This window comes from Pteropus alecto, unplaced genomic scaffold (assembly GCF_000325575.1).
Source record: "Pteropus alecto unplaced genomic scaffold, ASM32557v1 scaffold146, whole genome shotgun sequence".
Classification (NCBI taxonomy): domain Eukaryota; kingdom Metazoa; phylum Chordata; class Mammalia; order Chiroptera; family Pteropodidae; genus Pteropus; species Pteropus alecto.
In genome coordinates, this window is record NW_006442107.1 from 13,128,313 (window position 1) to 13,152,445 (window position 24,133).

The 24,133-nt window shown below is 54.2% G+C and overlaps 1 protein-coding gene across 16 annotated transcripts in view; it reads left to right on the forward strand.

Annotated features, from left to right (window-relative positions):
- Positions 1-24,133, forward strand: part of CELF4 (CUGBP Elav-like family member 4) — a 294,610-nt gene that overhangs the window by 214,430 nt on the left and 56,047 nt on the right. For 9 of the 16 annotated variants that reach the window (XM_025038707.1, XM_025038714.1, XM_006919954.1 and 6 more), the window contains exon 3: positions 12,813-12,861. In XM_025038707.1, the coding sequence (XP_024894475.1) occupies positions 12,813-12,861 (49 nt within the window). Of the gene's footprint in view, positions 1-12,812; positions 12,892-24,133 lie in introns of all 16 variants that reach the window. The other 7 variants (XM_006919947.1, XM_025038703.1, XM_025038704.1 and 4 more) reach the window with 1 other exon arrangement.

Below are 24,133 nucleotides of genomic sequence, written 5' to 3' on the forward strand. Positions count from 1 at the left end.
CCATGGGAGTGCAAGTTGAAGAGAAGAAGCTGGATACAGTCCCTGAGGGGAGGGAAGGGGAGAGGCTAAGGGACCAGAAGCGCCTGGGAGAGCCCAGTGTTCAGGGGACAGGGATGGATGAGCAGGGAAGGGCAGAGGATTCGGAAAAGCAGCAGAAGAAACAGTGGAAGCAAGGAGGGGGCACCAGCATCAAGAGCCAACCCATGCACTCCAGCACCCCACCCCCCCCACACACCTCACACACAACACACACACCTCACACACAACACACACATCGCACACATCACACACACTCCAGCTGAGCACACCCCACACACATACACACCCCATACACACCATATGTACACACGACAGTCACCCCACACACATACACACCCCGTACACACCATATGTACACACGACAATCACCCCACACACACCACGTACTCCAGCCTTCACACATGTGATCACACTCACACCTACGCCTGACACGCCTGTGGGCAGTGCCTGTGACCCAGAGACCCTGGTGCATTCCAGGAGGAGGGCCATGATCGATGTTTATAAATGAAGCTGCCCCGGAGATGGCTAATTGATGGCGGTGTGTGGCTGTTGTCTGGAATTTAACCTGATTCATCATTTAGCCTGTTGGAGGCTGGAGTGCTGTGTTAATTAATGCCAGGAAAACAGACTTGGACGAGCTGGCGGTACAGCCTCATATTAGAAAATGGAGAGCAAGGGGCAGAGGGAGAGAGAGAGAATGATTAAATCTAAAACCCAGAGACAAAACAAATTCCAAAAGCAAATGTCGGTGCCATTTCTAGGATGACTCAGATTTGCACTTGGCCGGCATCATCAGGCCGTGGTGATGATTTCCTCTAGATTTGTCATTTACTTGGTGTGGGCTTTGTTTTTCCCTTTAATGTGCCTGGGGACTTTCTCTCCAGGCCTCGGAAGGAGCCCCAGTGAGACAGGGAGGAGGGGCCCTGGGTTGGGGGGAGGAAGACAGGACCCCTCCCCCAGTCATGGAGGGGACTCAGCCCGGCAACGGGGTCCACAGACCCAGGGCAACCTGGTGGGGTGAAGGTGGGTAGGACTCAGAGCATTTAACTCAGGGATAGGCTGAAAGGAGACAGGGAGAAGCAAAAGGGACAGTGGGCCGTAGGTAACACAGCCAAGGGTGTCTGTCCAACCTCCAGGGCCAGGCTACCCACTCCCCTTCATAGTCTCATCCTGCTCAGCTTGTGAAGAGGCTCAGAGTCTAAATCAGGAAGGCGGTGGTCCCACTGTGGGCTAAGAAAGGTCAGACCCAGCTGGAGAGAGCCCTGCTGTGACACCCAGAGCCCCAGAGCCCCAGAGCCCCAGAACCAGGCCCTAGTCAGGTGTGAGCTCTCAGGGAAAAACCAGAATCCTGTAGTGAAAGGAGGGCTGTGAGAACGTTTTCATGCGAGAAACCGATTCTCAAGTCTGCATAGCTGAGCGCACGCAGCCTTGGAAGGTGGGCTTGATTTGCTCTGCAGAACTCTGGAACCAGGGCTGATAAGGGGAGGTGGTTCAGGCTGGAAACATCCCCTCTCATCACTAGAGCTGATCAATGTGCTAGGACATCCCATGCAGAAGGGAGCCCCCACCCACACCCTGAAGTGTGTGAGCCACCCACCAGAGCTGAGGAAGGGACTTCCACAGGAGTGGGGGCTGGCTCCTGCCAAGTGTGGGGCTATGTAGCTGGGCGTTTGAGGAATCAGTTACACTTTTACACTGAGGACAGAAGGCTCCATGCATGGCTGGAGCCCAGGAAGTGTGGGCTTGAATACCGTGTCACCAAGGCCCTTCTGCAGACTCAGTGAAGAGCTCCTGGAGGGAAGGGCCATGTCATTCAAATTTGCTGTGCCATCCTTGTGCCAGAGAACAGGGCCTGGCGCATGGAGATGTGCAATAAGGACTGAATGGACGAGTGGATGAATTGGATGAATTGAATGAATGAATGAATGAATGAACTTTGTGGCCCATCAAAGCAATAGGCTCGTTCAGTACCGATAAGTCCAGTAGAGTGGGCAGAGCTGGGGCAGTTGGGGGAGAGGCTTTAGGGGCATGGTTGACCACAAGTCCCTGAGTTCGGGATGAACTTGCCTACCCTCGCACCCACCTCCAGGTCTCAGCTCGTCCCCAGAGACTGTCCAATCTTTTCAGTTTAGTAGAGTCCAAAAGAAAGCCCAGCAGATAGGGGGTGGGAAGCAGAAAAGTCAGATGTTAGGTGTTCCCTCAAAAACGATGATGAAGAAGAAGAAGGGAGGGGAGAGGAAGGGAGGAAAGAAGGAGGAGAAGATAGCTGTTGCTCATTTATTGAATACTTACGAGGTGCTGGGCACTGTGCTAAGACTGTTAACTGAGCTATCACATTTAATCCTCTCTATACCCCTCTGGGGTTGTGACTCTTAGGAGGTCAAATAATTGTCCCATCTCATACGAGCAAGTAGGTGGCAGAGCTAGGACTGAAATCCAGGCCTCCCAACTAAATCAAGGCTTGTTCCATCCAGAATTATCTATCCACCGCTGTTAAAAAAAAAAAAAGAAAATCCACACACACCACGACCCTGAAGAAGGTTAGCAACCAGCCTGGCCATGCAGGCTAATAAGCTTGGTTTCCACGGCAGCAAGTCTTAATTAAGACCACGAGGGTCTTCCCGCCCTGGCCAGGTTAGCCCTGGCATGTTGGTGGGAACAAGTGAGACAGACGTGGGGCTTGGAGACAAAGAGACAGGCTGCCCCTGACTATGTGGACCCAAGGGGGACCTGACTGGGAGATAAAGGCATGTGAGCCCAGCTGCACTACTGTATTCCATCTCAGCGACTTCTGACTGCGTCGGTCCTGTCCACCTCACTTGTTACAGCGCCAAGAAGCATTTACCCACACAAATGGCTCCCAACCACAACCCCAAAGCAACAGGGAGACAAGGGAGAACAAAAAGCTGACCATGGAGTCTCTCCCTCCTGAAAACCAGCAGAAGAGACCTTTGACTTCCCCCCGGGGTTAGAGGGTACTTCCTTTGTTTGTGCCAATCCACCCCCTGCCCTGTGGATGAGGGGGAAGCATTCTGTAAACTTAGGTTGCAGAGAGCAAGGAGAGGGTGGAGGCTGGAAAGGGATGGAGGAGAGAGAGAGGAAAGCAGAGAGAAGGGGAGGGGCAGCCCCAGGCACCCCACCAATAGGCTCCTGCGGAGCTGCTAGCTGTTGCTGGACACTGCAGAGTGGAGCAGCCTGTTGCATAGCAACTGCCAGGGGCCTGTTTGTGGGGGCTGGACTAAGGAGGCTAGTGGGCTGCAAAGGGGGCTGCTAGGACCAAAGCTCCATGAGCCACCTGCCTCCTCACCACATACACAGAGCTCTCCACCCTACTTTGCCTGGAGTGACCACTAGCTCAGGCAGCATGCACCTTGCGAAGGTGTCCTCTCAGCCTCTACCATTTAGTAAGCTAGGATTTGACGACCTTTTCCTCCCAGACTCCCTTCCAAGTGGAAGGCACACAAGGCCAGGCATGGGCTGGGGCTAGAGGTCAGTCTAGAATCAAGAATTAAAGCGCAGCTTGGGAAATTTTATTTCAGTCCTATGCACAAGCCTTGGATTTCTGTCTTCCCATACGTGGGGAGGGGACCAGGTAACAAGACCACGCTGGCCATTACTGCTCTAACCATTCACTTGGCATTTTTCAGGCGCCCCTAACCCAGCTCCCCTCCCCTGTGCACGTGGCTGCCCCCTTGTTCTTTCTGAACGTGGCCACAGTGGAATGTCGTCCCTGCCAAAAACTGACAGGGGCCGCCAGTGTCCACAGCACAAGCTCAGACCTCCCTTGGGTCATAGCGCTCCCCTCGTCTCTGCCTGACCTGCCCGCATACACATACTCTGAGACTTTCCTCACACTTTTTTCACACCCTGTCGGTCCTTCCCTCAACTCACCCAGGTCTCTACTATTTTTCCTGCCCCTGAATGCTCCCACCCCTGGCCATAGCCTACCTCTCTCATTTCATTTCAAAGAGCACAGAAGGACATGAGCCAAGTCTGTGGTCAGCTCTTTCCGGAGCTTGGGAAGGACTTGATAACTGTCACCTCCCATGCCTCCCGATGCCCCATCCAGGTCCACACTCAGCACCGCCATGTCATTAAGATAACTGGGCGCCTGTTGCTTCCCAGGCCTCTCCCCTTCATCTGCTGGGGGCCACGTTTGACAGCAGCAGACCAAAATGAGTCCAGAGGCCATGATGCAGAGTGACTAGTGTGCCTGAGTGGACGCAATCGCGGAGGGTTTGCTGGAGGAGGACACAAGGGTTTTGGACTGCTCTTTAGACAGGTGTGAGAGGAGGTGAGGATAAAGGTAAAGAATAGAACTGACTAGTGTGCCTGAGTGGACACAATCGCGGAGGGTTTGCTGGAGGAGGACACGAAGGTTTTGGACTCTGCTCTTTAGACAGATGTGAGAGGAGGTGAGGATAAAGGTAAAGAATAGAAAGGGAGGAGGCCTTGCAGGCAGCATGAGGACACAGGGAGAGGTTCCTGTGGGTGACCCAGAGGTGACCTCAAGTACTTTGCTGAGAGACGGGCTGAGAACCTTGGCTGGCAGCCAGCCACACCCAGGAGCAGCTCCAAGCTGGATGGCCCGAATGAGGAGAGGGGTGAAGAGCTGACAGGGCCTACATGCCGGTATGTGTCCAATCCAACGAGAATCAGATGGCCTTCTCAGAAAGGGAAGTGGGAGCAGAACCAGATTTATTAAAAAATCTTATCTGGAGGGTTTGCATATCAATGGGCTGTGGACTTGCATATTTTAACAAGAACCTTGGGTTCTTCTGATCTGTGCTCACTGGCTGTCTCTCTAAACGATGCTCCCTGCTTCAATAAGCTCTTCCTAATCTGAAGATACAACAACGTGCCACTTCGCTGGAGGAGGGAGGATTAAAAGGCTTTTCTCTTTTGGCGGGAAACAGCTGTTGGGCGAGTGACCACTTCTGGCCTCTGGACGCTCCTGCCGCAAGGGCATGTCTGAGGCAGGGGGAAACAATGCCGGCGATGGGGCACAACAGAGGATTCAGTCATTCATTTGGTCAGTGAGCATTTATTAAATACCCACCATGCGCCAGGTGCTACTCTGGGTTCTGTGTGCAGCAAGAGCAAATTTTGTACCATAGTGGTCCCTATAGTCCCAAGTCAGGGCAAGGCAATGAAGGAGAGATGGGAAGCTTGAAAGGACACTGAATTTGGATTGAAAGGCCCAGGGCGAAGCTGAGAGCTGAGGAGTCTTGGTAGGTCGCCAGGCAGAAAAGGGACCAAAACTGCTGCACCCACAGGCAGCCCTTGGGAACTGCCACTCACACTCTGGAAGGGTGGGCACTGGAGTCTGGACAGTGGTCAGGGGGCACCAGGCAGGTGTCAATCTGCAATTACCACTGGGAGTGTCCTTGGGTCAGAATTTTATGACGACGACAGGCAGACTTCCTTGAATTTCTAACCTCTCTCTATGGAATGAACCATATGCAATTTATTAAGGAGGTAATTACAACATTAATATATTTACAACAAGCTACAAATAATGTGCACCGTTGCCGCCATTCCCCTGCGATCCCTTCTCACTAGGGGACCAGGGCAAGGGTTCATTTTTTCATTCCAAGGTTACAGAGAGCCTACTATGCACAGCACTGGAACTCCGACAGGACATGTGATTCCGAATCTGCTCTCCTGGGGCTTTAAACAAATAACTTCTCTATTAATTAATTTGTTAATTACGATTTACTAAGTGCAAAGTCCTGGTGGAGGGCTGAGTCGCTGGAGAGCCGCCAGGCTAAGGTCCCATAATCCCATGCGTGAGCTCTTTGTCCTGATTGGATGGTTGTTCCTCACCACTAGCCCTTTTATATCAAAGACTGGAAATTCTCAGTCTACCCTTCCAAAATTGTCCAAGGTCATTTCTAAAAGATAAATCTTGAGTCACAGCCTTTCCATAGCTGGTGTGTGTGCACAGACCTGAGCAATGCTGAAAACACCTGATGGTCAAGGAAATGCCTAATGCCTAGAGTTAGAGAATGGAAACTTCCAGGGCGATGGGGCCCAGAGAGGCATTGTCTTCAGGGTTGCTTCATGGACATGCAACCCACACAGTCACAAAGAGCCCCACACTCAGAAGGGTTCCATGCTTGGGGTTTTGCGCTCTACAGTCACCTTCTTCAAAGTTTTTCAATTTTATCTTCGACCTTGTTTCGTAAATGCAGTCGTGGGACGAAGGAGCGCATGACGGGGGCCTGAGGCCTCTACTCATGCGCAGTTCTGCCTCCCAGCACCTGCGCAATCCACACACATCCCAGGCCTCACAAGCAATCAATCACTCTGCCCTCAAGGCCAGTCAGCAGTGGTGGCATGGGTACGAGTCAGGGAAGGACCAGTTCCACTCAACCTGTGGTACCTCAGACTGACAGCGCTGTGGCATGTCTGGCTGGCTAACAGAGGCCATGTCTTAATGGGGTGAGCCTCTTGCCCTGGTACCTAGAATGTCCCTGGCACAGCATTTCCAATACCCTTGAGAGTTTCCTGTTCACTGTGGGGTGCCATGGGCAGAGATGAAGTCTGGCTTGACTTCTCAGGACCCACCCTCAGCTGAGTTGCAACGTGTCTGCCGGTGGTCAGTGGAATGGGGAACTCCGCAGTCCTCAGTTTCATTCTGCCCCACTATGTTGCAGGGTGGAGCTCTGGGTACCAATGAGACGTCTCCATACCTAAGGGGACCCTTTCTTCCTCCTTAACGTGTCTAAGTCTGGCTTGCCTTTGTTTCCTCCAGCCAGCTCAAGGCATTGTCCCGGCACGTGCCACAAAAAAACAAATTGTGTAATTTTGGTGATTCTGCATGGGACTTAAATGTTCTAATATTTGCATTTAAAACTGACATCACACACAAAAAAAGATGAATGGTTGAATCCATGCTAATAATTTGAAATTTATATTTGTCTTTACTTAAAACGACATCAAATAGCAAATAAAAATACCATGACAAGTCAGGAAAGAGAGAGACTGTGGAAAAAAGGAAAAGCTTTATCTTAGTGCTTTAATGATCCTTTTTTCCTTGCTTTTTCAACAAAGGGACTTGCAAATTATGTTTCTCTTCCCAGAGCAGTGATGCCTCGGGATTGGGGCACAGACGTCCCAATGGGCCCCAGCACGCGGGGTCTGCTACTTCACCGTTTCTATGACCATCGTGTATGCTGTGGTAGGGGGCAGACAGCATAAAACCAGCGTTCTCTGGGGGGATGAGAACCAACAGCGAGACAGACGAGGAGTGGGAGCCGGGCTTGTCACAAGCACATCCAGGCGTCGGTGGGCAGGGACCGAGATAAGAGCTGCCTCCAGCGAAGCCTGCAGGTTTGGATGAGAGAAGAATCGGCATGGCCACACGCCACATGACTTCATGGTCTGGGGACATGCAAGCCCTTCTGGTGAGCAGGGAGCTGGGCATAACCAGGCACTCACACATCCCAAAAGGAGCCGGAAGGGGGCCTCGGCTTGGAGGTTTGGACACCCACCCTGGAACTACATCCCCGGGCTCAGCTGCTGGCTGGAGAGCACTCTGGCTGTCCCCTCAACCATCCTTCCCTCCCCTTTTTCTGGCATTGTGCAGAACATTGGTCCAGACCTCCCTGAGGCATTTCTGGGTCATGTATTAAAAAACAACGTGGAGGCTGATGTTTGTTGAGAGCCTACTATACAGTTTCCTCCGTTATCTTGTTTAATCCCCAACCTACATGAATCCTTTTAAGAGTACTACTCAAGCATGCACGTGTGCATGCACATGGTGGGGGGCTGACAGGGAGAGAGAGAGAGAGAGAAAGGTAAAGTGGTGCAGGGCCGAGTGTGACTAGGGGCCTGAGTGATAACCAGGAAAGTCTTACTGAGGAAGAGTGGGGTCTGGATGGCCAATGAGGAGTAACAGGAAGCTTTCCAGGTTCTTTCATTTGTGAGACAGCTCTGAGTTGACCACAGCGGGGCCCTGTGTGAAGCAGAGGGCTCAAGTGCCTGAGGAGACAGGTGGAGGGGGCCCTCAGGAGGGTGGTGGCAGATGAAGGGAAGCCAGGTGAAGACCATCTTTTCCTGGTCTGGTGGCAGAACACATCTGGGCTCTCAGGGACCACTGGCCCCCTCTGTAGGCCTGCCTGCTCTGGTGGGGTGTTCATTCCAGCCTGGGGGAACCACACAGACAGAATGGGGGCAAGAAGAGATTCAGATGGGGAAATGGCTCTCACACATGACCAAGCCCAGGAGCACAGCCCAGCTTGTACCAGTAGGACAAGGAAAGAGGTAACTGGGACTGCCCTGCTAACCAGGGTCATCTTGCCGGATGGGAGAGGGTAGCTCCTGCACCCTGGCCCACAGTGGGCAGGGAGCAGCAGAGACCTGCAGACACTTGTGGCAGCTGCCAAATGACAGCTGGGAACAGAGGCAAGAGGGAAGGGATGTGGGAGCAGGAGAGAGGGTCTAATCTAAGAGCTGGGCTGGCCTGTCAGTCAGTCTGTCTGTTTGCCCATCGGCCACGGGCCTCTCCTTCTCAGGGGAGCCACGCTGCATGGACAGGTAAAGCCACTAGACCGGCTCAATCATTGTATTTATTCTAATTGTATCGTAATCGTCCCCAAGGAGCCTGGTTCAAATGAGCTTGACATTATTAAAATTTTAATGCCCAGTTTTCATAGCTGAATGAATATTTAAAGGGTATGTCCCAGCTTAAGTTATGATGATGAAGAAATTAATGGAATGTCTTGTTTAATGCATGGATATGTGTTGATGCAAAAAGTGGCAGAGATGGGTAGGGGGAGGGAAGGCAGAGCCTGAGCAGAAGGGGTCTGGGTGGGAGGGAGCTACCCACCTGCTGCCTTCTGCTGTGCTTGGGAGCAGGGAGGGGCCCAGTTCTGCGCCAGGACCACCATTCACTCCCCCTGAGAGGGCCCTGGGCCAGGAGCAGAAACATAGTAGACAAAAGTTGGTGATGTGTCCCCGGAGGCCTGACTCCAGAAGCCTGCAGGGAGCTGCTCCTGTCCCAGGGAATGTCACCCTGAGTCACCAAACCCCGCTCAGGCACCTGTAGGCATGATCAGGACTGTAGACCACTGGGGCACATGGGGACTCTGATGATACCTCAGAAAGAGAATCAGCAAGGAAGGTGCCTGCATTCCAGCCCAAGTCCGCACCCGCCCCTATCCCCTGGCCCTCCTGGAAGGACGACACCATGGCTGAGGGGGATGTTGGACGGAGGAGCACGAGGTGGGGAAGGGAAAGGCACCACGAAGTGGGCTCTGGCATCCTGGAAGCACAATGTTCATCTGTAAGAAATGCCCCAGGACCTGCGTGGCTGAGAGGTCCTGAGGCCATGGCCAAGGTCCTAGGGTGCAAAGTTAGAAGAAGGACCAGAAGGTGACACATGCCCTTCCCACCTTCTTCTCCATTACCCTTTCTCCCCTTTTTTGATGTCCCCTTCCTCACTGGCCATTTCCGCACCCAGGCTTGGTCTCTTCTCTCCAGGACAGGCTCAGTCTGTCCACTCCCCCCTCCTCAAGGTGAAACCAAACCTTGGTGAGGCCGGATGGGGCCAGAGTCTGGAACAGGGAAGGGAGCCACTGACTGAGGGAAGTTTTCCCTAGAGGCCAGAGGCATCTGTACAGAGCCTGCTCCAGCAGAGAAATCTTCCCAACAGGGCCTGACACTTTATTTCTGCTAAGAATTAAGAAAGCACCAGCCGTATTTTTTCTCTCCATCTACCTGGCACCTCTCTGACAGCCCTGCAAAGGCTGTCTGGATATTGACCATCTCTAGATCATAATGGGACATGAAAAATGACCCAGGAGCCAACTCAATTCCCTCTGCCAGTCTGTGGGTACCTAGCCCATGGCTGAGGGCAAGTGGGAGGTTGGACAAGACCCAGGAAGCCCGTGGTCAAATTAGAGGGAAGCAGCGGGGCCTGCGTGGAGGCCCCAAGTTGTGGGGGAGGCCTGGTCAGGGAGAGCTTCCACGGGTGGCGAGCAGGGAGCACATCAGGCCTAAGCTGGGAAGCCCGGGGCAGAGTACTCAGTCACAAACACCCAGGTACCATCCCTTCCTCATCTCCACAGCGGCGGAGCCCAGCTGGGTCTGGTTCATACACGTCTACTTGCCGCTCCTCAGCCATACCTTTCTCTCCCTCCTTGCTAGGAAAGTCCGAATCCTCCATCTGGCCCCCTGCTCTCCCTTCTTCTGCTTTGACCTTTCCTGGACCATCCCCAAGCCTGTCGTGCCTGGTTTCCAGCATCCCCTAAACATGCAGTCAGGTGTCGAGAGTCCTGGTTCATCTTAATATCATCACTTGCCACCTGGGTGACCTCGGGCTACTTTCTTCACCTCTCTGAAACTCCCATTTCCTTGGTTAAAGTTGGACCAACTTTAGTTGCATGCATCATAGTGGAAGTTATGATAATACAACAATATAAGCCATGTAGCAGCTACTCGTGTTCCTCTGGGTGTAGCGGTGTTGTGCGCCCTTTGGGATACCTGAGTTTCCCTCCTTGCAACTCAGTTCTCAGCCTTGCTCTACCTTCTAAATGGAAAAGAGAAATTTTTTGCAGGACGCTTCCCAAAGGGGTACCAAGAAGCCTTCATAGTCAAGAGGAGGTTGGCGGGGGGTGTGGGAGACAAGCTTGCAAGTTAAGGGAATGGATTTGGGGGAGGAAGGTACTGGAATGTAAAGAGTGGAATGATGCAAGAGGTGGTGGGGGCCAGATGGGAGAGGCCATGCTGAAGAGGCTGTCCTTGATTTGGTGGCCAAAGAACCTGGCCCCAAACTCCCCTTGCCAGATGGACATTGTCTCCACTGACTTCCTGCCTGGGCTCCCTCCTTCCAAGGGCAGCTGGGGTCAAATGAGATTAAGTATAGACGGGACGACCCACCATTGTGTTGTTAGCACTGTGCCTACCTGTCTCGGCTGAATCCCAGATGTGCTGCCCCTCGGAGCTCTGGCTTGTCATGAGTGCGTGAGAGAGAACACTCTCTACCTCAGAGAAGTGTAATAATTACACAAGCAAGAGAGCTGTGAAAGATGCCTCAAGGAAGACAATGGCCAGAACTGGGTCCAGGTCAGTTATGGGGCCTTTCTGTAGGACAATACTGCAGGTTTGGGGAAGACTAAGACAAAGGGGTGTTCTAGGAGGAAGGGGCAGTCTAGGAAAGGGTGGGTGCTGAGTCCCGAAAGTACTGATGGGAAACAAGGAGGGCCTTTTGGAGCCTTTCGCCTACAGCCAAATGCCCGTTCAGCCTTCTGGAATGGAGGTGGCGTGTGGGGAAGCCAGGGCCCCCTAAGTGAAGCCAGGAACTTCATTATGTCCATCTTCCCTCTCTCTGTGACTGGAGCTCTCCGCGACACAATAGTTTCCTCTGCTGGCAGAGCTTACATACAGAAACAGAGCACCTTTCTTCCCCTCAGCTCCTTAAGGTGTACCAAGTGGGAGCCACGTGGCAAACAACGGCACCCTGACCCCTTATCAGTGGACTGGCCCCCAGTGTCCTGTCTTGTCCTCCTGGCCACCTGGCCTCTTTTCTCTGTTCTGTACCCTGCCCGTGTCCCTCCTGGCAGTGAATCTGCCCTTCCCCGTTGCCACCTTGCTGACTCACCAGCACCCGCACTTCCTCACCCAGCTGTCTTGATGCAGCCAAAACTCACTTCGAACGGGAGACCAGAAGGCCTGAGGAAGCTCGTGACTGGCTAGTCCAGCCTCCGGACACTAGGGGAACTGGCAACAAAAAGTCACCTGGTGTGGGATGGAAGCTCCAAAATAGCCCCTGGCAGATCCAGCTTCCCAGGGCCATCCTGCCAGCGTGGCCCTGCCTCAGCTTCTCCATCTGTAAAATGGGGGTGTTAGTGCCTCTCCTGCCTGCTCTCAGGGTTTGTGTTTTAGAGAGATATGCAGATGTGATCAGGGATCGGGGAGGGGCCGGGTGCACGGCAGGAAAAAGCACTAGCAAAGACATAAACTATGATTCTATTTGTGTGATTCCTACCATTTTATTGCTTGAAATATCTCAGGACCTCGGGGCTGGAGAGCCCCCCCTCGTGCCTCAGCATCAGGGAGAATTAAAGACAGGCTGCGGAGCTGGGATGCTTGGAGTTCAGAGACCCCTAGTGGCCTGAGCTGGGCATGAAGCTGATCCCAGAGAGAGGCTGGCAGCCCGGAGGCTCGGGGAATCAGGAAGTGTCCTGGTGTCCTCTTGGCACCCCGCAACCACGGGGGACAAGTGCCTGCGCCCACTCCACACACACACACACACACACACACCCGAGGGACCTGGCTGCAGTCAGGAGCCCTAGCCCAGAGGTTCTGGGACCCCAGGACCCACAGCCCACATATGCGAGATGGCATGTGGTGGGGTGAAACGTGCTGCCATGCCAGGCGTGGGCAGGAGGCAGTCTGCAGCAAGAGACCAGTCGTTTTTGCAAAGCCAGCTGTGAACCAGGGTCGACCAGAGCTGCACTGTGGGGACATCGCAAATTCTGGTATCGCAGGCTAGCAAGAGCTGCTCAAAGTTGGGATGGAGACACCACACCGTCTCTAACCCAGAGCAACCCTCCTGCAACAATGGAGCCCCAGATACTGCATAGGCGAGGGGGGGGCCTTAGAGAAGACATGCAGGTTTGCAGCTGTGTGGGTGCCTGGACGTACGTGTCTGTAGCTGTGGTCTGTGTGCCTATCTACCTATGAATACCTGTGCACCTCTGGGTGTGGGTGTATCTGCCCCCCGCCCCCAAGCCTGCTCTAACACTGTCCCCCGTGCTCTGTTGCAGATGAACCGGCCGATCCAGGTGAAGCCTGCGGACAGCGAGAGCCGAGGAGGTAGTAGCTGCCTGCGCCAGCCCCCTTCACGTGAGGGCCCACTTGTCTCTGTCCCCCTCCTCCCACTCCTTCCCTCCCTCTCCCCAATGCGGCCATGCAGCGACTCCCTGCTGCCTCCTCCTGCTCCCCTGTCCCGTGTCGGGGTTGGGACCCGGCTTTGGAGCTCTGGGTGATGGTGGGGAGACAGTGAAGGGGAGGGGGTATGACTGGTGTCTGCTGGATGGTGGGGTTCAGTCCTTTCCTCCTTGAGTGAGTAAACAATTACATTTCTTGGGACACGGTGTCTGCTGGTTGGTGGGGTTCAGTCCTTTCCTTGAGTGAGTAAACAATTACATTTCTTGGGACACTCTTCTACCCCCTTTAGGACACCTTAAAGGTGTGCCCACCTCCATGTCACCAAGGAAACCCCCAATGATGGGACTTGCCCAGTTTAAAGATTCCCTGGTCGAAAGATTGGAAATGGATGGTCCAGGGCAGAGCGGGCAAATCTGAGAAAGGTTGCCCGTGGGAGCATTGGACCGCTGAGGTGGAGATCCTGGAGATCGATTCAGGGGGGTATGGAGTTGTCTGAAAGTGGACAGAGCAGGCCTCGCTCCAAAAACAGGGCCCCCGTTCTCTGAGAGGAGATTCGGTCCTCCTCACCGCCGGGAGCGCACCCCCAGTGCACACAGAGGCTCGACCAGGCCAGGCTCTTGGCTTCCTCTGCCAAGCACCTGCCGTCCCGGGTTCGGGCCCGGCGCCTGTGCCCACACCATGCCCTCTGCCCCTTGGCTGTCCCCACCTGGGCATGGACAGGTCGCTCTCCTCTCACTTCAGGCAGGCGCTGAGGAACTGAGGAATTTTTCTCTCACTTCCCCTCCCTACACCCCACGACGCCCCCAAAAAAGTTTTTTAGAAAATTAAGAGCAAAAAGTAAAATAGGCAAAAGCTACTTGGCAAAATTCAGAGTCAAAATCCTAAGGGAACTACACAGTGCGGTCACAAAAGGAGACTGCCTGCTCCTGGCATCCGTGGTCCCTCGGGCTGCCCTCTGGGCCCCAGCAGGGCCTGACCTGGGGACGTGGCCTCTATGGCTCTGGTCCCCTCCTGACCTGGGCCTTGAATCCCACCCACCAGGGCCCAGCTGGTATCTTGCCGCGGCTCCCAAACGGGGCCCCATGTCCCAGGGCACAGACACACCTTCCTGTGGACCCGCCGAGAGCTTTCTGTCCAGAGGACCTTGGTAGTGGAGATGGGTCAGTTTAGGGGTAAAGACGGTTCAGGCGCAAAGGGCCTGAGCGAGTAGAGCCCACTTGGGTTACACTGCTGCTCCTGCCCGCTTCCTGGCACTCAAGTTACTTCAGTCTTCTCTGCACACAGAGCTCCTCAAACACCCCGTGCCAGGCGCCCTTGGCCTGGCAGTGAGAGCTTTGTCCTTCCAGGGTCTCACGCAGGGCTTCTCCTCAGTGGCACATGGCAGAACTGAGGCTTCTCCTGGAGTCCATCTCTGGAAGGCAGGCCCAGCAGGGCCTGGGCCCAGCTCACCCCATCATGCAATGACTCACCTGCAACACCCTGTTGGTGTAGTAGGGCCAGGATGCAGCCGAGAGCCCCCCTTCCTAGGGGGTAGCTCAGAGACTAAGTGCCACCTGCAGTTCCAGAGACAGGCTCCCCAGGAAGAAGACAGCCAGAGAGAGGCCTTGGAGGAAGTGGCCTTGAAGGAGGGGAGAGTCCACACCTGGAAGAGTCGAGCCCCACGGAGGGAGGCCCCTAAGTGGCAACAGGGGGCCCATCCGGTGTGGAGCAGACAGCTCAAAGTCCAGCCAGTTTTCTCCAGAATGGGAGTGAGGTGGCGGGAACCCCTCTGCTGAGCTCTAACTCAAACCCTTCTTCCCTTCCGTTGCCTCAGAGGCAATAGTTCTCTGACTGCAAGTTGCTAACCTCATCTCCTTTCTCCTATATATCTCCTGCCTCTGACACTTGCCCCAAACCAGATTAATCAGCTCTTTTATTCTTCCTGCGGTGGAAAGGGGGAAAGCAGAGCCAAACCTAAACATCTATCTATTAATTGCATATTCAATATTAAACAGTGAGATGATCCTGAGTCAGCACGATCACCATGCTAGTTTTTAAAAAGAGAAAGTCAGTTTAAAATAATTTAATATCCATTAAATACTTCTTCTGGGAGGAAGGGATGGGGGAGAGGTGAACATTTAAAAAAATGAAAGAAATGGGAACGGGAGGAGGGTATGAAGGCAAGGATGGGAGTGGAGGGAGGAGTAGGACTCAGTGGGAGAGGAAGAGCTTAGGAAGGTGAAAAGAAAAGGACCAGAAGGAGGGGGAAGGAGAGAGGCCTGGAAGAAAGCGGGTCGAGGGGAAGATGCAAGGCTGCTGGGAAGACTCTGGGCGCAGCTAGGAGGGGAAAGGAGGAGCCGGGAAAAGGAAATGGCCCCGAAGGAAAAGGGTGGGTCTGCCCCGCCCTGGCTCTCCTCTGACCAGCTCCAGAAACCATTCCCAAAGGCCCTGAGGACATGGGACGTACCCTTAGGATTCCAAGTGCACCTGAATGCTCAGGAGCAGCACAAAGAGATGAGTTTTCTGCTTAGGATTTGAAGTTCATGCCTCGGGCCAGGGGGCAGGAAGAAGACATCTCCTGGCCCTGCCCACCACAGAGGGAGGCCAAGGCCCACTGCAGTCCCATCAAGATCCCAATTTCTTATTCCAAATCTCGTGCTCCTAGAAGCATCCCGTAGTCACATCGGCCCACGCTCAGAGGAGGAGGAGTCCGGGGCCATGTGTGGATGCAGAAGGGTGGCAGGAGGTCTGCGTGTGCTCCAGTTTCCAATACGAATTGCTAGCTGATGCTGACAGGCCGCCATCCTGTCGGGAACGGTCAGGGGGCTTATTTGTTTTTCTCTGGTATGGGCTTGGCTCCAACCTTACCTCAGAGAGACTGGAGTGAAGATACAGGGCTCAGAGATGCACTGAATGTAAGGAAGAGGGGCTGGCTGGGTGCTCGGCTGGGACGCCTCGGAAAGAGTACAGGATGGCAGTCCTGGTTCTGGCCCTTCTTTGCCCAGAATGCGCTCCTGCCCAGGCATCCCACTCTGGGCCTCTACCCTGGTGATAGGAAGACTCACTATCCAGTAAAGCTGCTGTTTACGAGTGACCACTGAGGGCTGGGGTTTCAAACAAACATGTTTAATCCGTAAAACAGTTTGGGGAAGTGGAAGTTACTGGCTCTACTTAAAGGTACAAACCAAGGCACAGAGAGGCTATGTAACTTGTTTCAGAAGGTGGCAGATTCAGAATTCAAATCCCTGCCTGTCAGTAACCAGCACCTTGGTGCTCTGCATTCCTCAGACTCCCAGGACAATCACTGAGACTCAGGGGAGAGTGGGAAGATACCACAGGCATTCATCATGCCTCCAGGCCCATTCTAAAGGCAACTGAAGTGAGAGGAGCAGGGTCCCAGGTGAGGGAGGCAAAGCCAAGCTGGACAAGGAGCTCCTGACCCATGAGAAACCAGGGCTGGAGGGAGTCCGAGAAAAGAGAGCTCATTGTGGCCTGGAGCAGGCACGGAGGACTTACTGGAGGAGGTGAGACCAAAAGTTGTAGACCTGGCAGGAGACAGCAGGGACACAAAGTGAAAATGGGACCCTGAACACAAGGCCAAGGGGTTGGGCCTGTCTCCATCAGAAGCAAGAGCCGCCGATCCTGGCGGGGAGGACAAGGCAGAGAAAGTGTGTCCCAGCTGCAATGTCCTGTGGGCAGGAAGAAAGGAGACAGGCTCTGCCACCATCACCAAGAGCCAGGGCTCCAGCGAGATGGGGAAAGAAAACCAGAAGAGAAAAGGCCTGGTCAGGAGCTGTCCCTCTGCAAGGACCCAGTTAACCCCACAGAGCTTACTAAAGGGAGTTGTGTTTAAGCTGACTTTCACCTCAAATAAGCCAGCCGATTCATTAACCAGGGAAGTGAGGTATGCTGCGGACAGAGAGGGTGAAGGGCTGGAGGGCGGAGGACGGAGGACGCCCCCCACCCTGCCTTGGCCATCTCAGGGACAAGGACACTCCCTAGGGCAGGCTCTGCGGTGTTCTTTATCTCCTACAGGCAGAGATACCTGCCCCACGAGCTCGTTCATGGTCAGCATCTGAATTTGGTCTCCACAGAAGCAGCGGCCCTTCAGGTCCTCAGTTTCACTCTCGCCATCTGGATGAGCACCCACAGGGTGCTGCCTGCAGCCCTGACCCCCTCCTCATCCTCTCTAGTCTCTGGACAAGCTCTCCCCCGTAGATAGGTCATGGGGGCTCCCTTCAGGGATGCAGGTCTGAGCGCTTAGGGATCTCCTCAAAGGGCCCAGAAGGTCAGCAGCCAAGTAGGGGCCCCTGAAGAGGGAAGTTGCAGCTGAAACCTGGGCCAGGTATAGCAGACACTGGCCTGATACCACCTCCCCTCACCCCACTACTCCCAGACACACATTCAGACGCATGCTGTCTCCCCCCACCCCTAGAAAGCCCCCAGCACCAGAAACTGCCCTCCTCTTGCCAGTAACCATCTATAGGTTAACGGGTTTCGCTAAAGTGGGCCTCATCTGTGCTGTGTTTGCAGTCACACCACCATCACCCTCGCCAACATGCCGAGGCCCACACTGACAAAGGCACCCACAGACACACACCCAGTTTCACACATGCTCCAAATAGGGTGGAAAATAAATGTACCCACCAGGGACACAGTGGCTGGGGGCGGGCACAGACTGGGGCATCAGAATTTATCTCGTCAGCATGAAATGACAGAAAACACAGCAAGATGGCCGGCTAATGAGTTGGAGAAGTCAGAAACTGAGACAGCTCAGGAAGGTGTCCTGGGAAAGAAGGGGTTTGAGATGCTGAGGGGCTGCCCCCCCGGAAGGGGGCAGGTGCGGCACCAGGGTGAAACATCTCCCAGGGTCTGCCGCCACATCCCTCACCCTTCCAAAGGACCCAGAACAGGCCCTGGGAAGAGAGGCAAAGCGGGCAGCTGAGGCTGCACCTGAGAAACCATAATCGAGGAAGGGCACCATGGAGCTGTTGCTCCCCCACTGGCTGCAGAGCCTGGGGGAGGCTCAAGAGAGGTCAAGGGGACAGTCTCAGCTCCAGCCATGAAGAGGGCCCTGGAGTAGTAGTTACAGTAATCTACTATCTGGGGACCCCCAGGGCAGCTTCTAGAAAGTGAAGGAACTTCTTTTATACCCCCTCGAGTCCTTCGGAATTGCCTGGAGCTGAAGGACCTCACGGCAGGTTTCATTTCCCCGCCTCTTCCATTTCCAGACAAGGGACCCCACATCCGCTCATCCCCACCAGCTCCTTCTCTCGATCCTGTCTCTGGCAGGACCTGGGCAGGGCCAGGAAGCCATGAGAGGGATGGGGGCAGGTGCAATGGCCTGTGAGTCAGTCCTTTTCCACATGAGTCCCCGAAGCAGGTTCTGGCCCAATCGTTCAGCCACGCGGAGTCCCTGCAGCTTTTCACTGCTCCCCCGTTCATTTAACAGGATCTTCAGGGCGCCCGTCCCCCCTCGCCGTGGCCGGCACTAGTGTGGCAGCGGAGTCCCGCTGGGCTGGCTAATGAGGTTGGACACAGTGCATGAGAACTCGGCTCTGAGGCCCTCCTGAGGCCACGTTCCCCACCATAAAATCGTGGCTGATTCCATTCTCCCTGCCCCTCCACCATCTGTAGCCCCACTGGTTCCTGCGGCTCTTTAAATCCTATTAAGTTCCTCATCTCTCCTCCGAGCATTATTTTATTTCCAAACAGACAGACAACGTGTGGTCATGGGGGCCTTGGAGGGAGGGGCTGTTGGGGACCAGCCGAGGGGCGTGGGCCCAGGTGGGGAGCTCTCTGCTGCTGCGAGGTCTTGGGGCCCCATGTTGACCAATGGATGCTGGGTTTCTACTTCCGAGCTTTGCTAGCACTTTAGTCCCACGTTGCAGGTAATCAGTTTAGTGAACATATAGATGAAATGGATGTGCAGGCTGGTCCCGCTTTATAAAAATTCGATATACAGAAGTTTCAATGTTCCTCTCTGAGGAGACAATAAATGACTCATTTGACAAAAGCTTCTGGGTCCTACAGGATGCCCTTGACTGGGAGGTACGGGGTGTACAATGAAACCTGAAGCCAAAAGGCCAGGGCCCCAGCGCATCGAAGATTAATCTAAAATTATACTGAGACAATAGGAAACAAGGTTTAAAAAAACATAGCACTCTAGACCAGGGGTCCCCAACCCCCGGGCTGCAGACCTGTACTGGTCCATGGCCTGTTAGTGACCAGGCCGCACAACAGGAGGCAAGCGGCTGGCAAGAGAGAGAAGCTTCGTCTGTATTTGCAGCCACTCCTCAGCGCTAGCATCACCGCCTCAGCTCCACCTCAGATCATCAGGCATCAGATTTTCATAGGAGCACCAGTCCTTGGTGCCAAAATGTTGGGGACCTCTGCTCTAGACAGCCCCTGACAGAGATGAAGTGCAAGGGGGAAGGACAGGGAAAGTGTGAGGAAAGGCTTGAAGGACAGGTGTGAACACCCTGTGGGATCTCCTGGGTGAGGTGCCCCTGGGAGGTGGGGGTAGGGTGGGCAGAACAGCCTCATTTGTCAGCTGCCAGTCAAGTCCCACAGCAGGAGCCCCTCCACCTCAGTCTCAGGAGCCTCCCTCTGGGTCTAGACCTTGGGGCTCCCAGTTTGTACCGTCTGAGAGACCCCAGAATGTGCAGAGATGAGAATGAAATGGACTCCACCCTAGCACAGAGGGTGTGATCCTGGGCTGAGAAGGGGTCCAGTGACTGAAAACCCAAAGCAGAAGGGGTCTGCCTTCAGAGCGGAAAATACCCGGCCCTCACTCGCCCCCACCCCTTCTGTGTCCCCGCAGCAACTCCTAGAAGCTGGGCAGTTGAGACTCCACTGCAAGGCCGTGGATGTGAGTGTGTGAGTGTGTATGCGTTAGGGGTGATGCATTTCCTTACTCCCCCCCACCCTCGACCAGAGCCTGCAGAGCCCCAGCATCCTCAGCTCTTGGGGACTGCAACATCCCCATCCTCCCTTCCCATGGCTGTGTCTGGGCCCAGGGGCCTTGGGCGAGGGGTCATGGTGAACCTTTAGGTGGGGGACAGTTAACTAACTGCCTTGCTGGCCGGGCTATAGCACCCCTGAGGCCTGGAGAGGCCCCAGGAGCCACAGTGTTCACCCTCCACCCTGAGTCAGCCTCTTTAGGGCTTGGGAAGCCTGTTTTATCAGCTTGTCCTGTCCTATTCCCTCCAGAATTTCTCAAGCTGTAGATTGTAATGTTTTCCCCAAAGCCAATGTCCCAGCAGATTTTTCGTGTACTTGAATCCCTAATTTATTTGGCACCAATCTTTAAGAAAAGCCATCACAGCGTTCAGTTCAGGAAGTTTGAGTCAGGAAGTTTGAGCATGGCCTGGGCGTTGTGGTGTTCCAGGAGTAGCCTGGGGCAGAGGCCATCGCAGAGCTTGCAGGCCTTCTTCCGGCGATCAGCCTTTGGGAAGGGCTGAAGGATTAGACACCTCATCACCAGGCCAAGTGGCCCACCCTGGACTTGACTTCTTTGATGGGCAGGAAGTTCTACTACATATCTGACCATAATCCCTCCTACTTTTGTTTAAGCCTTTTTATCTGTTAGGTTCTGTAGATCAAGGTGCAAGGTATTCCTGCTCTGTGGTTTTACTCTTCATAATCCCTGTTCTTTCTGACTTAAAACTTTAAAGAATCTTTGTCTCCTTTCTTTCCCAAGCCCCCTTTAAAAAGAAATTTTAAAAATCCATGAAGCTCTTCTAGTTTACACAATCGAACTGAAACAACAGCTGTGTGAAGACAGGTCTTTGTGGTGGGAGAAGGAGGTGGCTGGTGGGAAGGGTCCCTAGGGAGACACTGTGGAGGCTCTAGTGGGGCAGACACATTATAAATACCTCGTAACTCCTGCCATAGGTGCGAAATTATAATTAACTGCAAACCTGCTGAGTTTAAATGGACTTTCCGTTTTCAGCTGGGGGAAGGGGTGTTGATTGATCTGCATTTTGTTTTTGAGGGTTTTTTTTAATCCATTCGGCAAGTTAAGTTGAGACTCGCAGCTCCTTGCCAAATTCCCTCCGGCCCCGGCTAATTTAGCAAAGGATTGTTTCAGGGGAAATGGGATATTAATCATTGCAAATGGGCTCCTGGATGATATTTAAAAGCTGCCTCCTGTGTGCCCAGGCTGAAGGAGCTGATGACAGGAATAGGAATGACAGAGAGAGGGGACCACGACCCTCTGGCTCCCACCCCATAGCCACTCCCATGGCGTTCTGTTGCCCAGATTGTGTGGGCACGCAGGAGGAAGAGCCCCCCTTTCTCAGGAGATGGGCAAGATGAGAGAGAATGTCACAGGCAGTCCTTCCTGGGCCAGGCAGTCCTTGGTGCTGCAGCGAATAAGACGTGATGAGGACAAGACGTCTCCAGTGCCCTCCCTGTCCCTGGCTCACTCCACTTGGAACAGCCTGATAACATGGGAGTGGTGAGGTTGTGCAGGGAGAGACAGCACGGACCAGAGCGATCAGAATAGGTAACACCTGCTCAGCCTTCACAGGGGAGAGGGTTTGAGCGAGGAAGGGCAGAGCTTCCCAGGTAGGAAAATTAACCTGAGCCAAGGCAAGTTTGTAGGGTCCCAAGGGGCCGGAACAGGGGGTCTACTTTGCGGGGAGGGCAAAGTATAAAAGCACTGATTTCCAGAAGGTACTTTAAATTGATGCATTTAGGCAAAGAGAAGCCGTCTAAGACTGTGGGGCGGGGAGAGACACGAGAGGAGGGCTGCCGTGGAAACTATAGTCTCGGGCACCCGACCAGATGGGGCAGCGCAAGAGGCCAGAGCAAGAGGCCAGCGCCACGGTGCTGGGTCACCCCAGGTGCTCTGGCTCCAAACCGCCTGCCCTTTCCACGGGATGCCCTGCCACCTCCTCTTGCAAATGGATCGATGACACCCCTTTGGAGCCCCTGTAGGTAGAACGCAGTTGGTGAACCGTGGACTCCTCCCTCATGGCCGCTGCCGCAGTTATTTTATTGTTAGAGTCCAGTCCACGGGAAAAGAGAGGAGGTGGCAGGGGTGAGGACCTCCGACCAGGCGTGACCAGTGAAGTGCAAATGAAAATTACACTGTCTTGGGCCAGAGCTGTGCTGGGCATGTAAATTACCAGAATGGGGCTGGACGAGGAAGGCTTCCTGGAAGAGGTGATTATTGAGATAACAGGTTTACCAAGAGGTAGCACCCGGGCTAAGTGTCACAGGCAAAGACACGAAAACAGAGACACGTATGTGGCATCGAATATGTGGCATCTTAGAGATGTTTAAACAATGTAGAAAAATTGGTTTCGCTGGAGAGGAGGGTCCATGTTCTGGAAGATTCAGATTAGGTGTACTGTGGATCTAATTGCTCCTCAAATTCCAGAGCATGCACACACACGCACACAGTGTCTGAGTCTAGGGAAATCCTGTCTCTTCTCGCCCTTCAGCCCAAGTCCACCAGGCCTGTCCCAGAGTCTCATTTCTCTATGCTGCTGCCCAGCCCTCCTGATCAGACATGCCCTGCCTGCTGTTAGAGAGGCCGGCTCCTTCCCCACCCAGCCCAGCACATCGCACATGGGATTCAGGCAATGCTGCAGCAGCTACTGCTAAAACCACCCTATGGTTCTGGTAGGAAGATGGATAGATCCAGTAGGGCTTCAATCCCCCCATGAAGCCATCCCAATCCTCCAGTAAGAGTACCCCAAGCCCTAGAACAGCCCTGCGGGGTCGACTTGGCAGCACCCCCTTTCATAGAGGGGGAAACTAGGGTTTGAAGAGGAAAGGTGACTTACCCAAGACCACACAGCTAGTATTCAGCCTTCACACCTCAGCCCCTCTGGGCGGACCTCCATGACTTGCTGCCTTCTCATGGGTCTGTGCTGGGTGCTGACGCCCAGAGGAAGTTCTCCCAGTATCGATGCCGCCCACCAGAGGCACAAAGGATGAGGCTAGGTCCTAGCCTTCAAGATGGGCTATCCAGCTCCTCATTCCTCTCATCCATGTCTTTGGAAATGGAGGGAGGATCTATAGAAGGACTCAGGGAGGGTCTGAGGCTGAACTTGCCCAGGGGAGTCCATGTCTGGACTCCATGTCTTCCCAGCAGAGGAGAGCCAGTCTGGGCCTGGGGAGGAGGAAGGCTTTGCAGAGGCTGGAGGTCAGCCCACCCTGCTGGAATGCTTTCTCCAGCTGTTCCTCACTGGTTTTCCTGGCCCAGGACCCCTTTCCTGCCCTCTGTCTGAGCCATAAAGTCAAGCGGTGTGTGTTAGTTTTTCGTTTCTCCATAAAGACTGTGCCCTCCTTGGGGGCAGGCATGTTCCACCCTCCACAGAGCCTGTCTGGGCACCAGGCCCTCCCTCAGTGCTGGCACGACGAGGCCAGTCTCCCACTCGCGTCTCTAAGCGGGAACCTTCTCCACCATCCCGGCTCTCTGCAGGCCTAAAAGCAGACCCTCCTTTTGTCCCCAGCCCCCCCAAAGTCAGGCCCACAGGCAGGGGGCGGAGGCGGGCAGCAGGGAGGGTGCCGCTGACATTGGCATTCTCCTTGCGGCGCATCTTAATAATTTAATGGCTATTAGCAGGGCCGCAGTGGCGGTGGGGGAGGGGGGCGCAGGGGGAAGATTTATAGAGAGAATTCACTCCAGGTTGGGGTTTTGTCTTCCTCTGTTTTCCTGGCATTTATCATGCATGTTTTAATTTGGATCGGAGAGTTGCTACCATCTGGCCATTATCGCAAAGAAATATTCATTTTCACTGAGTGACACAGGCTCCATTCATCATGGAGTACGCTGATTGCCCCTGAGTGTGGGGCTTCGCTTTCTCCTTCATTTGAAATGAACCTTGAGCTATGAGCAGGTCCGATTCGTCAGGAGCAGAGGCATGGGGCAGGAGGCTGCCGCTGACCTCTGAGCCAGGTGGGCCCGGAACACTTTGCGGGAGGGCCAGGCTGAGAGTTAGGGGAAGCAAGCCCTCTCCTTTCATCACAGCCCTCCCTGCTCCCCTCACCTCTCCTGGGAGAGGGGGGCACTATCGGAGGCCCTCATAGTCTCCCCCCCAGACTTCTGACAGCCTATCCTCCACCTACCCTCGTGTCCAGGCAGTCCCCAGGCCAGAGCACAGAGATGGCAAAGGTGGCCCCTCTGCCGGGTCCCCGGGCCCTCGGCTTCTGATAAATGCACTGATGCTGTCCTGCCAAGGGCGGAATTTGCTTAAGCAAT